Source organism: Conger conger, chromosome 13, assembly GCF_963514075.1.
Source record: "Conger conger chromosome 13, fConCon1.1, whole genome shotgun sequence".
Classification (NCBI taxonomy): Eukaryota; Metazoa; Chordata; class Actinopteri; order Anguilliformes; family Congridae; genus Conger; species Conger conger.
Window position 1 is genome coordinate 27,562,874 of NC_083772.1, and position 15,203 is coordinate 27,578,076.

At 43.6% G+C, this 15,203-nt stretch overlaps 1 protein-coding gene across 1 annotated transcript; it reads left to right on the forward strand.

Moving 5' to 3' along the window:
• Positions 1 to 5,269: 5,269 nt before the first annotated feature.
• Positions 5,270 to 12,344, forward strand: LOC133107485 (extracellular calcium-sensing receptor-like). Its single transcript, XM_061216472.1, has 7 exons — positions 5,270 to 5,367; positions 7,393 to 7,740; positions 8,021 to 8,288; positions 8,992 to 9,816; positions 10,086 to 10,295; positions 10,815 to 10,938; positions 11,446 to 12,344. The coding sequence occupies exons 1-7, from the start codon at positions 5,270 to 5,272 to the stop codon at positions 12,342 to 12,344; spliced, it is 2,772 nt and encodes a 923-aa protein (XP_061072456.1).
• Positions 12,345 to 15,203: the final 2,859 nt, after the last annotated feature.

Genomic DNA, 15,203 nt, shown 5'->3' on the forward strand with positions numbered 1-15,203 from the left:
AGTGAAAGCCATGTGCCTCAACCCCCCTGCGCTTCCTGGGGAGGCGTGGCTCCAAATTACAGATGGGTGACTCATTTCTAGGGTTAACATCAAAGGCCAGATTTTGGATTTAAGGACAGCAAACTAAGCAATCTGGGAGAATGCAATCAGCCTCCCGTGCACTCTGTGCACGTAATTTCTACGTACAGGGTGTCTGTAGCCAGACTCCCGTATGTAGCTTTTATTACCAGGTATGACTTTTAAGACTCCGTAATTTGGTTTGCATTGTAATGTTTTTATTTGGAACTAGAATGTAATTACGTGTATGTAACCTGCCTGGTAAAATAAATTGTTAAAACTTGATCTGTTTGGTTTCGCTTACTGACACTTAATGTCACACAGGGAATGCGTGGTTTACCCCCTCGAACTGGTCTAGGGAGGATGAATATTTCCACTTAATGTATCACGGCGTATAGCACCCGTAGACCTATGTTGGTAAATCCCTCGCCTCCGCATGGTAGTTCATTCATGTCGAGCACAGCCGTAGCTATGTTGGTCTGCTTGGGTCCCTAGGCTGTAAACAGATATACCCGAGAGTAGCTATTCCTGCGACCTCTGTAATGACTACAGATAGCTAGTCAGTTTGTGAGACGTGCACATTACGCACGATGTGACATGCGGTGGTACCAGCAGAGGATTGTTCAGCGAGTTCTTCTCAGTACAGGATTCCTATAGCGATCAAGTCAAAATTATAAATACGACATCCACTAATGTGGATAATTAATCTAAATTATTATTCTAAAATGGAGTCAGATAAACAAAGGTGAATCTATTGGCCCTATTGTGGAGATTCTGGGTCAGCCCGGACCAGTAAAGAGCGGAAGGCAGAGTGGTACTACTGCCTTTGTATCGTGGTTTGTTTATTGGCTGATCTAGACTGTCTGCATAGGGGCCACTACTTTTTAACCCTAGTAGTATTCATTCAGCAACACCAGAAGGACGAGCACACTGGGTTAGCGTTGGGTTTTACATTAGCATACACTTTTTCGTGTTTGTCCGCAAACCTTTTTCCATTTTCCCATGTCTTCTTATTAATCTACTAACGCTAAATCAGGATTGGGTAATACTAACATTCTAACCATGTGTTCATGTTTACCTTACGTTTCTTGTGCATGTCATTTACTTATGCTAGGGCAGGATAGGTTTATTACTAATGATTACTCATTATCTTGTTAACGTGTCAGTCCTCCACACCTGATTTTCCATTTGCATGCTGCTCTCAAGCTAATTGTCTGCACCTGTCTACACCTGCATATAGCTCAGTGATCATGGCATGTCTTTGTGAAATTGTTGCCTCCTGTTTTTCAGTGCATGCTTGAGCGGTTTTCCAAGCAATTGTCTACCTGTTTTGATCCAAGCCTGTTTATTGACCATCATTATTGACTTCTGTTTTGTTGATCATTGCCTGCCTGTACCACAAACTCTTGCCTGCTGTCTTTGTGCTTTTGCCCTGCGGAGTAGCGGACTTTGGTCTTGGCTCTTGCACCACCTTCGACTCCGAGCCTGCCTACCAATCCATCTGTACTACTGCCCTGCTGACAGCTTTCCTGGTTACTGGACTTTTTGCATGGTGTACTGATTTCGAGACTGCCTTCTCCCTCAGTACTGGTTTTGGCTGGATTTACTGTGTATGAACTTTGCTTGTTTTTGACTACATTCACTGGACAATCCCTAAATAAAGCCCTGACAGGACTTTATTCACATCTTTGTCTGAGTTGTGCATTTTGGGTCCAACCCCCACGCTCCTGTCTCAGTAAGTTTGTTCAAGCACATGTATTATGAATATTTAACCAGCAACATTGGATCAACGTAGCCTAAACATCTTTAAAATGTACTGTAATCCAAGAATCCTGATGTGTCTGACATCTGAACACCTTGTATACTGTAGCTATAATGTAAAATCCTATGTTCTATTCTCAGTTCATTGCATCTGACATAAGTTCATTTACAAATTCCAGTAGATTAGTGAAACTGATGTCGCTTCATATTTAGCAAGTAATTGTTTCCAAATATTCAGTGTTGTTGAAAAACAATGATTTCCCAGTGTACAGTAACATCTGAAATCAAATGCATTGGTAATAATAGGCCTATGCAATTTGGAAATTTGTCGGGTTCTGTGTTTTTCGTTTAAGTGCTTAGCGTTTCTGTGTATTGTTTCCCTCTGCACACCGCAGTCTATCTGTCAGTTCAGTTGCTTCATTCATTTCACCTGTGTTTCACTTCCTGATTGTTTCCCCACACCTGATTGTTATTTCTCTCGTTATCTGTGTATTTAAACCCTTTTGTTTGTCTCATTTGATGCCAGATTGTTGTGTCCTGACCATATGGTCCTGCATTTATATCTGATTTATGTTAGACCTGTTTTGTCTCCGACTTCTTCCTTTTGCTTTGCCCGTATGTCTTGCTTGGAACCGTAGCTTTTCGACTTCTGTTTCTGGATTCTGTTTTTGTTTGGTTTGCCCAGTAGTTATCAACCCTTTGACTGTGACTTTGACTTCATTTTGGATTATCACTGCTATCTCTGTTTGCTGGTGTATTGACCCTCTGCCTGGACACTTACTAACAAACTGCCTATGCCCTAATGATTCTGCTTGCTGGCTACGAACCGCCGCCTGTGTAATATGCCAACTTTATAATAAAGACTCTAAAATTACTCCTTGGTCTTGCTACTGGGTCCTGTCATTCTGATCCCTGGCAGTACATTCATTCATGCATGTTCATGTAGGCTACTGAAATAAGGCATAGATCAGGGCAAGGGTACAAAACCATTTCTAAAGCTTTGAGTGTCCCCAGGAGCACAGTGGCCTCAATAATTGTGAAATGGAAGAAATAGCAGTCCAGCCAAAATTAGAAACCGGACAATAAGGGCCTTGGTCAGGGAGGTGACCAAGAACCCAATGGTCACTTTAACAGAGCTTTTGAAGACCCCTGCAGAGATGGAAGAACCTGCCGGAAGGAGAACCATGTCAACATCACTCCATCAATCAGGACTTTATGGTAGAGCAAAAGGCATATGACAGCCTGCTTAGAGTTTGCCAAATGGCATTTAAAGAGTGCACGTGACCTCAGACTGGGGTGGCAGTTCACCTTTCAACAAGAAAATGACCTGAAGCATACAGCCAAGACAATGGTGGAGTGGCTTCGGGACAAGTCTCTGACTGAGTGGCCCAGCTAAAGTTCAGACTTAAGCCCAATGAAAGAAATTGTAATAATCTGTGGAGAGACCTGAAGATGGCAGTTGAGTCATCCAATCTGACGGAGCTTGAAAGGATCTGTCAGGAAGAATGGGATAAACTGGTTATTGAGTGTAGATTGATGGGCAAAAATGGCAATTTTATCCATTTAAAATTAAATCTACAACACAAAGTGCAAGAACTGAAGGGTTCTGAATGATTTCTGAGTATAGATCTAAAACAAACTGACGCATTTAATATTTTTTGTTTGATACATTCAGAATGAACTGTTGAGATTACTCAAAAGGGAACATAGATATTTCATTACATTACATTACATGTAATTTGGTTGATGCTTTTATCCAAAGTGACTTACAGTTGAGTTAGACTATGCAGCAGACAATCCTCCCCTGGAGCAATGCAGGGTTAAGGGCCTTGCTCGAGGTTATTGTGGCTACACCGGGGACTGAACCACCAACCTTGCGGGTCCCAGGCATGTACTTTAATCCCTCCTGGCTAAATAAGCAAACTGTCACGTTTCAGGTCTGTCTCGCCATGTTTTATGTTGATTTATGTTTATTTATGTTGTCTTAGTCACGTAGTGTCTTATCATGTATTATGTTGTCTAGGTTCGTCATGTTGTTTAGCTATGTTTCGTTACGATTTATTTTCTTGTCATGTTTAGTTATGTCTCGTTACGATTTATTTTCTTGTCATGTCTAGTTATGTTTTCGTACGATTTTATTACCTGGTTATGTTGAGTGATTATCGTCTTAGTTTTCGCGTTGTGTCATGTTTTGATTTATGTTTATTGTTACGTTAACTGGTCACGGTTTATGCATACACTTTTACATGTTTTTCCGCAAACCTTGCGTTCCGCCTTTTCTCTCTCTCTCCTTCTGTCATTCACTTCCTAATTGTTTCTATTTGTCTATTTACTAAAACTACTAACGCTAGATCAGGATTGGGTAGAGACTAACAAACTAACCATGTGTTCATGTTACCTTACGTTTCTCATGCATGTCATTTACTAATTTACTAATGCTAGGGCAGGATAGGTTTATTACTAACGATTACTAATCTCCTTGTTAAAACTTGTCATCCATCGCACCTGTTTTCCATTTCCTAGCTACGCTCTAACTAATTGTCTACACCTGTCTACACCTGCATTTATAGCCCAGTCGCGCAACTGTTCACTGCGAAATTGTCTGCCTCTGTTTACCACGCAACTCTTGAGCATTATTTACTGTTTGATTACACGTTACGATCCACGCCTGTTTACCGACCATTGTTTATTGATTTCTGTTTTGTGACCATCGTTTGTTTTTTGACTTCGTCCTTGCCTACCGTTTTTGTACTTTTGCTTCGCTGATTGTTTCATGGTTTCGACTCCCGCTTCGTCCACGACTACGCCTCTGCCTGCCGTCCGTCTGTTCATCTGCCCCGCTGACAGCTCTCCTGCTACCGGACCTCCCTGCACGTCTACCGACTACGAGTTTGCCTCTTCCCTCGGCACTGTGCTTTTTGTTTGTTTACTTTTTGTTTGGCTGGATCTACGTGTATGGACTTTGCTTGTGTTGACTACGCTCCTGGGACTCGTCCCGAATAAAGCCCTAACGGGACTTTATATTACTATTGTTTCTGAGTCGTGCATTTTGGGTCCAACCCCCACGCACCCGTCTCAGAACAATTTCGCCACAATGGACCCTGCTGACTCTACTGCCATGTTCCACGCCCTCCAGGAACAAGGAGCCATCGTCCAGCAGCATTCACAAGGAATCTCCGAGCTTCACCTGGAGATTCGTGAACTGTGTGCGGAGATGAAGAAGCTCGCTGTCGCGGTCCTGCTACAACCACGGGAGGAGCCTACCCACCCACCCACATCCCCAGCGTTCAACCCCATGCAAACCTGGCAATTCCGGGAGCCCCAACAACCCCCCCCGGAGAGGTTCGGTGGAGAACCTGAGAGGTGCAAGGCTTTCCTACTCCAATGTGACTTCGTATTCAGGCAACAGCCCCAGACCTACAACAGCGACGACCGTCGGATAGGCTATGTGATGGGACTGCTGAAGGGGAAGGCATTGGACTGGGCTACTGCAGTGTGGACCGGGGGTTCATCTCCTCCTCGTTACCCGGCCTTCGTCGAGGAGATTCGGTAGGTTTTCCAACACGCATCCAGCGACCAGGAGCCATCCCAGAGACTGATTGCTCTGCGCCAGGGACGGAAGACCGCGGCAGACCACTCCATCGACTTCCGCACCCTCGCGGCGGCCACTAGTTGGAACGATGCGGCGTTGGCGAATCTCTTCCTGGCCAGCCTGAGTGAGACGCTCCAGGACGAGTTGGCGCGACTGGACCCCATCACCCAGCTCGACCAACTCGTGCGCACCACGATCCGCCTGGACAACCGTGCCAGACTACGCCGGTCGGAGAGACCGATCCTTCCCGGCAACCCGTACCCCAGGCAGGGGCCAAATCCTCGACATGAGGAGCAGCAGTTGGAGGGACCCGAACCCATGGACCTGTCCCGGGCCAGTACCAAGATCTCTACCGAGGAACGAGCACGCCGCAGAACCACCGGCTCATGCTTCTACTGTGGGAGGCCGGGTCACACCCAGGCTCGGTGCTCCTTCAGGACCAGGCGACCAGTAGAGGTGAGAGCAGTCGACAGGCATGAGGGTTCTGACAGAGACAACAAACTAATCATGTGTTCATGTTACCTTACGTTTCTCATGCATGTCATTTACTAATTTACTAATGCTAGGGCAGGATAGGTTTATTACTAACGATTACTAATCTCCTTGTTAAAACTTGTCATCCATCGCACCTGTTTTCCATTTCCTAGCTACGCTCTAACTAATTGTCTACACCTGTCTACACCTGCATTTATAGCCCAGTCGCGCAACTGTTCACTGCGAAATTGTCTGCCTCTGTTTACCACGCAACTCTTGAGCATTATTTACTGTTTGATTACACGTTACGATCCACGCCTGTTTACCGACCATTGTTTATTGATTTCTGTTTTGTGACCATCGTTTGTTTTTTGACTTCGTCCTTGCCTACCGTTTTTGTACTTTTGCTTCGCTGATTGTTTCATGGTTTCGACTCCCGCTTCGTCCACGACTACGCCTCTGCCTGCCGTCCGTCTGTTCATCTGCCCCGCTGACAGCTCTCCTGCTACCGGACCTCCCTGCACGTCTACCGACTACGAGTTTGCCTCTTCCCTCGGCACTGTGCTTTTTGTTTGTTTACTTTTTGTTTGGCTGGATCTACGTGTATGGACTTTGCTTGTGTTGACTACTCTCCTGGGATTCGTCCCGAATAAAGCCCTGAGGGGTCTTTATATTACTATTGTTTCTGAGTCGTGCATTTTGGGTCCAACCCCCACGCACCCGTCTCACAAACAGCTCTTTCTGTTCTAAAATACATATGAATCAAGTCAGGAATATTCCTAATTTAAAATGGACGGCTGTCAACAGTGTAAGGCCTTTACCTTGGTCTAGAGTGGTTACAACTAAGTGCTCTGCTTCCACCTAAGTGCCCTCTGTGCCCTGTACTGTACTTCTGGTGCTCACATAACAATGATTTAAACCCATTTGGGACATACTACCCATCCCAACTCACAATCTCTTTATTCACACTCCCTTTCCTCTGAAAATTGCTTGAAAAATAGGAAGCCGTCAGAGAGACAGCACACACCTGAGGTCTATTGACCTGACTGCTGCAATCATGATGAAAGCAAGTTAATCAGTTGTGCCCCCTGCTTCTAATTTAAGGATGGGGAAAGGATTCCACTCCCTCAATCCCTGTCCCTGTAGAGGTTCTTTGAGTTTGAAGATCTTCTGAGATCCTATCACTGTGCTGATTTTTTGAGGTTGGAAACAGCAATTATTGTATCTGATAAACTGATTTGAAACCCACAGTGCACTGACCTGATATAAGCAGTTTGTTGCTAGGCATGAAAGAGAATTATGTACTTTTAAGAGAATAAGAAAATGCTGAAATTCAATGTTGTTGTGACGCCCACTTTTACAACTAGCTGCCCTCTCTAACTCATGGAACAGTGGCACTGTCCTGCACACTCATGACAAAACATCCAGAAATTACATCATGCACACAGAGGCTCAAAGGAAGGGAAAATTGCTTCACTCCCATGGTCCGTGTTTACTTCTCAATCCAGAATTATTCACGACCCCTCAGGACACAGTGGCCAGTACAAATATTCACTTCAGCTGCATGGCAGGGACTTAGAAGCCAGGGCTCAGAGAGAGGCTGGTCAGACCAGCTCTGATATGTCCCCACTCAGCTTCTCGCAGTGGTTAATGCTGGTGCTGCCACTCCAGACCTGGGCAACAGATTGGAGCTCGTCAACACGCTGCCAGCAATGGATATACTCCAACAGCCTGGAAGACCCCAGCCTTTCTCAGGATGGAGATGTGATTTTGGGAGGACTCTTCCCCCTTTACTTCCTACCCATCTCTCCAGACGCAACCTTCACTGAACCCCCAAAACTACCGCAATGTCAGAGGTCAGTTCCAGATTTCTGTATGGAATAAGAACTACATATTCACATTAGTTTGAAAAAAGGTATGTTTCTTAAAATGTGTTAATTGCGAAAGCTGTTTCTGCATTGAGTAAATTCCACATTCCACATTCAAGAATCACATTCTGATTCTTCTCCCTACAGGTTATTTCCTGATCTTTCACTTTTATTTACAGTTATTTTCATATTTTTAACTTTCATGTTACTGAAAGGTAAAACAGTATGTGGTGATTCTGATGCTGGGATGTGGTTGTTACCTTGTCAGACTCCAGGAAAGGTCAATGCGTTGGGCACAGACCATGGTGTTTGCTGTGGAGGAGATCAACAAGAACCCCTTCCTGCTCCCGGGGGTCAAACTAGGGTACAGGATTGTGGACAGTTGTGGGCAGTACCCCTGGTCCCTGCGAGGGGCGCTCGCACTGGTCAGTGGGAGAAACCACACTTGCAGCAAGGTCCTGGCCCTCATTGGAGACGCCTCTTCTACACAGTGTATCATTCTATCCAGAACTCTGGGTCCACTGGGCATTCCTCTGGTCAGTCACAATTGCACCAGTGGTCTATGGTGTTGAATACTGAGGGACACTGATTTAAATGTGATATCATTACATGACAGTGGTAAAAAACAATCTATTTGAATTCTTTGTAGTTTCATTCCTGTTTGCTATGGGTACAGATACCTTTTTAACACTGTGAGGTAATGGTAGCATACAGCCCTTAATAAATAATAAAGGTAATTTTTTTGAGATCAGTAATAGAAACAATATGGCTATGATTATTATTTAAAGTTTATTATTTATAATGGACAAAAATATATAGATTTTCTAATTGCTACAAAATAGTAAAATATCTACTATGTCAGACCAGTAGGCCAATGTTTCTGGTTTGGGGTGCAATTAGCAGATTAATGAGATTAAATTATATCTGATTGTATTTGAAGGTTTTTTTTTTTTTACATCAAATTACACAACTGCATATTTTGTGTATTTTAGCTGGAAATTATATCTTTATTTATTCTTCAAATTAAATGTATTAAAATTATAAATGAAATACAGTTGGATTTGACAAAGACATGGTTTTGATTTTTTAAAAAATGTATTTAAAGTATAAAGCACGTTAAATATTTAATAAATATTTAATATATGGAACCTGCTAATATATTACATTTGAAATTAATCATTTGTATGTGCATACACATATATGTATTGAAGTAAAAAAAAAATTTCTTGTGTACTTCAGATGAGTTATCAGGCCAGCTGCGCTTGTCTCAGCAACAGGCGTGAGTTTCCAAACTTCTTCCGGACAATCCCCAGTGATTATTACCAGGCTCGGACCATGGCTCAGCTGACCAAGCGCTTTGGCTGGACCTGGGTGGGCGCCATCGCTGCTGACAACGATTATGGGCGTTTAGCGATCCAGGCTTTCTCTGAGGAGGTGAAGGGAGCTGGGGTGTGTCTGGCATTCTTCACAACACTCTCACGGAAGCGATTGGAGCACGATGTTTTAAAAGCAGCAGCAGTAGTGGAGCGTTCCTCTGCCCGTGTGATCCTGGTTTTTGCCTGGTACACAGACGTGGAGACGCTGCTCCTGGAGCTAATCAGGCGTAATGTAACAGGCAGGCAGTTCCTGGCCAGTGAGGCATGGAGCACCAGTGACAGGCTCCTGCGGAACCCTGCCCTCTCCAACATTTCCCTGGGCATTCTGGGAGTGGCCATCCGCAGTGCTCCCATCCCAGGGCTGGAGGCCTACCTGCGCAGCCTGCACCCTTTCCATGAGCCTGGGAGCGCTCTGATGAGGGAGCTGTGGGGGCTCTTGTTTGAGTGCAACCCAGATGGACAGAATTCAACTGCCTCACAGCTGCTGCCCCCTTGTGTAGGTACAGAGACACTGCAGTCAATGCAGAGTATCTTCACCGACACCTCCCAGCTAAGAATAACCTACAACATCTACCTGGCTGTATATGCTGTGGCCCATGCACTACACAGTCAGCTGTCATGCGCTGGAAAGAACACCACCAACGGGAATCCACACTGTGCCACCACTGAGGATCTCCAACCAAGACAGGTGAATGCAATTCAGTACTGCAGAATTTAAATCTTGAAAAGAATCATGAAATTTAGGAGAGGCCACAAAGTGGGTGATATGTTATAGAACAATGGATTTACTCTTTCTGAAAATGTATTTTTGTGATGTCTAATTATGATTCATTATGTCCAGTACAGCCAGTATCACATTTTTAGATCCTCGTCCACCATTTACTGGCATTGACCTAGGAACCTTCACACACTGCCTGAGTTTCCATAACAAATTTAATTGAACTCATTTTTCTACAGCTGTTACATCACCTTAACCAGGTGCGTTTCACCACTCAGCTGGGAGAGGAGATCCACATAGAGAATGGGGACATTAGGGCGGTGTATGACATTGTGAGCTGGCAGGACAGAATTGATGGCTCACTGAAGTACGTCACAATTGGTCAAATGGAAGGGTCCAAGCTCCATCTGAATGACTCAGCCATTGTGTGGGTTGGTGGTGCCAAGACGGTAAGGGAGACTATCACATTTAGAGTGGCTGCCCTTTTGACCCCTGGGAAACATAGATTGGCTCAATTTCTTCAGTACAGAATCCCTTTCTTTAATATTATTCAAGAATGTGTGTTTAATTGCATAAAATTGCATTGAAAATTGCCTTTGATATTGGCTGCCTGTTGAAAAAAATAAATGTTGTAGGAGGAACAGTATGATACACATTTTGATTATACATGTAGTTGTTCTCATCCCAATTGAGTCCTCTCACTAAGCCTCCTCATATCTTTTTTATAACACATTTATTCCAGTTAAACTTAAGTCAATGTCTGAGACACTTTTCCATGGGTAAAATTGTCTAGTAATAAAACATAGGCTTTCAGACAGTCGGTCATTCAATGAGTCTATCAGTGAGTACGGAAACTGTGTCTCTTGGCCCACATCGGCTTCTCAGCCAAAAAGAAAGATGCACAGCAGTCCTCCAGAATGTGAATTTTCCTCCATGTGACTTCTGTGGCATTTTGGTGATGTGCACAGGTTCCACTCTCTGTGTGTTCTGAAGAATGCCCCCCAGGAACACGCAAGGCTGTGAGGAAGGGCGAACCCATCTGCTGCTTCGACTGCCTGCCCTGTGCAGACGGGGCTATCAGCAACCAGACAGGTAATAATGAACCTCATTAGCCTCAAGTCATTTATTTTATTTTGGTTTTATTTTTGTCATTATTTTGTTGAAATATTGCTACATTATTAAAACTGTTTATATTTTGGAATGAGCTTTACATGTGCTGTATGTTATTGAGATTTTATTGCATTGCATTTTTCTATAACTTTCTTTATGATCATCAATCATCAAAAAAATCTTAATTTTTTCAAAGTAATAATTCAATATTAGCAGTCTTCAGATTTTGGCAGTCTGTAATAAGAATAGTTAAATTACTTCCTCCTGTACAAGAAATCATGAAAGCCCACATGATAATCAGACAAGAAAACATTTAGTAGATTCTGTCCTGGCCAAAAAAGGTCCTCTGCTCAGCTGTCGCATACAGTACATGGTCTGTCTGCCTTTGTTTTTGACCTCCTGTGAAAAAATGTCATTTATAGTGGAACTGTATGATAATTAAATTAAATTTGAAATATGAAACATGTATATTTGACATCTTTTCTTCAGGATCAGTGGAATGCAAGCGCTGTCCTGCAGAGTTCTGGTCCAACAGTCACAGAAATGAATGTATTCCTCGTGAGGTGGAGTTTCTGTCATTTGAAGACACAATGGGCATCACCCTGACAATCATAGCCTTGTTTGGCAGTGGCATAACAGTGGCAGTGGGTGTGGTCTTCCTGTACCACAGACACACCCCACTTGTAAAGGCCAATAACTCAGAGCTGAGCTTCCTGCTGCTGCTGTCCCTCACTCTCTGCTTCCTGTGTGCGCTGGTGTTTGTGGGCCGGCCCTCAGAGTGGTCCTGCCTGGCCCAGCACCTGTTTTTTGGGATCAGTTTTGTACTCTGCCTCTCCTGCATCCTGGTCAAAACCATTGTGGTTCTGGTTGCATTTCAGTCTGCCAGGCCTGGTGTCAACATGATGAAGTGGTTTGGGCTGGTTCAGCAGCGGAGCAGTGTGGTCCTCTTCACCTGTGTCCAGGTGTTCATCTGCATCCTATGGCTCTGCCTCAGTCCCCCTCGCCCACACCGCAATACAGGGTTCCAGGGCTCAAAGCTCATTCTGGAGTGTGCAGTCGGGTCAGCACTAGGCTTTGGCAGCGTCTTAGGCTACATTGGCCTGCTGGCAGCCATCTGCTTCCTGCTGGCCTTTTTAGCCAGGAAGCTCCCAGACAACTTCAATGAGGCCAAGTTCATCACCTTCAGCATGCTCATCTTCTGTGCTGTCTGGATTGCCTTCGTCCCCGCCTACGTCAGCTCTCCAGGGAAATATACAGTCGCAGTGGAGATATTTGCTATCCTGGCCTCCAGTTTTGGGCTCCTACTCTGCATTTTTGCCCCCAAGTGTTACATCATCCTACTGAGGCCGGAGAACAACACCAAGAAGTTTCTAATGGGGAAAACATAAGTACACTAAGATAACAACAAAATGTCATACATTGTTTTAGATTTGATATAAGGAAAATGGCTTATCACAATCTTCATTTTCACAATCCAGAAACCTCATGCATGCGAACTGGAAGCAATTAATGGGACAATAATCAAAATAGTTTGATCTTTTTCTGATTCTCTGATGTGTGTCATATAATATACACATACAATAAGGCACCAACAACACCTTTGAAGAATGTAATTGCTTTAATAAGCAAAGAATGATTGTTTAAACATTATATTATTGGATTTCTTGAGCTTTAATAAAATAATTATTTTTAAAAAATTCTCCTTGATTGCTGGTGTTTGAGGCGGCACGGATGGTGCAGTGGTTAGCACTGCCTCCTCACAGCAAGGAGGTCCTGGGTTCGAATCCCCGTCGGCCGGGGCCTCTCTGTGTGGAGTTTGCATGTTCTCCCCGTGTCTGTGTGGGTTTCCTCCGGGTACTCCGGTTTCCTCCCACAGTCCAAAGACATGCAGGTTAGGCTGATTGGAGAGTCTAAATTGCCCATAGGTATGAGTGTGTGAGTGAATGGTGTGTGTGCCCTGTGATGGACTGGCGACCTGTCCAGGGTGTATTCCTGCCTTTCGCCCAATGTATGCTGGGATAGGCTCCAGCCCCCCTGCGACCCTGTTCAGGATAAGCGGGTTAAAGATAATGGATGGATGGATGGATGGATGGATGCTGGTGTTTGCCGATGTGTGAGCCAGTAAATTGTATGGAAAGAATGTGTGTATATTAGCAAATGGAAATAGAGGCTTTGGCAGTGGGACCCCTTACCGGCACTGTGCAAGGTTTCATGCACAGTACCCAGGATCCTCCACCTCTCAGTACTAGTAGCATATATATATATAAACCATATCATATTTGTCTCCTCATATCACTGAATGCATTTCAATCAGGCTAATAAAAGAATTCTCAATTAAAACACTTATTGTTTTAACAGCAGAGGGAGGCTAGAGTCCCATGCGTGAGCTTTAACAAGAGACAAACGGTAGAGATATTATAGATGTGTGGTTTCCAACTATAAAGCTTGAAGTAAGTGTAACAGTCTGGTGACACAGTGTACCACTTAGTATTTCAATGGAAGTCACTGCTCTGAGAAGCATGGATTAGTGATTAGGACACTGGCTCCTGGTCCAAATTGACATCCTAATTACTTACCCTCTGATTTGAGTTACACTTAATAAATGTCACTTCACAAGCAAGGGCAGGTATCGAGGCAATAGAGCATAAAAAGCATACAAATATCAATAATAAATAATTTTATAATCTCATTCATTCAGAAAGGAGATTTTTGTAATTTAAGGTGACTGCAAAGTGGCTGAAAAATTTAGAAAATACTGGAAATACTGTCCAGTAAATTACTGCACTGATCCCCCATGCTGTAGCCCTTCACTCCATCCATTCACCATCAAACCATGTTTCAGAGAACCTTTGTACTCTGTTGTTGTTGAATGTTTTGATTGCATCTTTTATTTCATTCAAGGCCGCTTTTAATAGTGCAGCAGATTTTGGAGCCATATCAGACTGATTGGCTTATGTTATACTGGGCTTACTGTTTCTTTTTGATTTTATGTCCTAATTTTGTTTGTTGTGAAGCTGTGGGACCACTTCTTTTTTTCCCCACCATAGCTTATGTTGTTTTCGTGTTGGTGCATTTTGCCTGTTGTGCGCTTTTATTAAAAACCTAGAAATCTGAGAAAATAGTGAATTACACCAGTGATGTGATGGTGCTTCTGGCGAATCCACCCTGATTGGAAAGTCATTTAAGGCACCATGACAAAGATATTCAAATAATATAAATAAAACATGATATGCCAAAGAAGGCTTATTGCCAGGTGGCATAGCGGGATGAGGTATGACACCACAATCTGTATATATACGGATGGACAATTCAGTTTGTACGTTTTTAATTCTATTAATAAGTTCCCACCAGTCCTGATGAATGCAATATTTCTACAGTAAGTATTCCTGCAGTGTTTTATTTAAAAAGAACACTACTTTCTCTCAAAAAACAGTCGCTGCATGGAGTGAATAATCGATCCTGGAGCCATTGATGGTCCTAGTTACGTTGCACATAGAAGTTATCCCTTAAGCAACTTCCTAAGGGATAATTTGGGAAACATGCCTAGAAAAGAAAAACAGCGTTAGTAAGGTATAACTTTTGAGTCTTCATAAAAATACATTTATAGATCATGGTATATACACTCAGTGGCCACTGTATGCTTTGTGGGTCCCAGTCATGTACCTTAACCACTACACTACAGGCCGTGACTTCTCCCTTCATGAATGAATCAAGTTGCTTTATTGTATCGGTCTGTGCTTGGAATAGCTGAAAAGGTGAACCTAGCATCAGCAGCTTGTCCTAGTCTATCAATGTTCTACCACAGGGCCCACTGCGTAGAGATGGCATCTGTGAGGGCCAGATAACTGTAAGATAAAGATCTAAAATAAATTGTGACAATGTGAGCATGGCATGACAAGCTGACTATGCAGAACTGCATTCAGAATGAACACGATGTTCAAAGGGGAACAGATAGCATTTTCCTTATTTGTTTACTTGTGCCCTGTACTTCTGGGGCTCAGGTGACAGTGATTTAAACGCAACTGGGACATTGATTGCCCCTCCCAACCCACAATCTCCTTATTCACGTTCCCATTCCTCTGAAAATGGGGTCTAATTGCTTGTAAAATGTGCAGCACTCAGACAGCACACACCTGAGGCCGCAATCGTTTTTCTTAAATCATGTTTATGAATTATGCCCCATGGGTCTAATTCAGGTATGGGGAAACGAGTCCACTGCCCCAGTTCCTGTCCCTGCATAGCTTGTT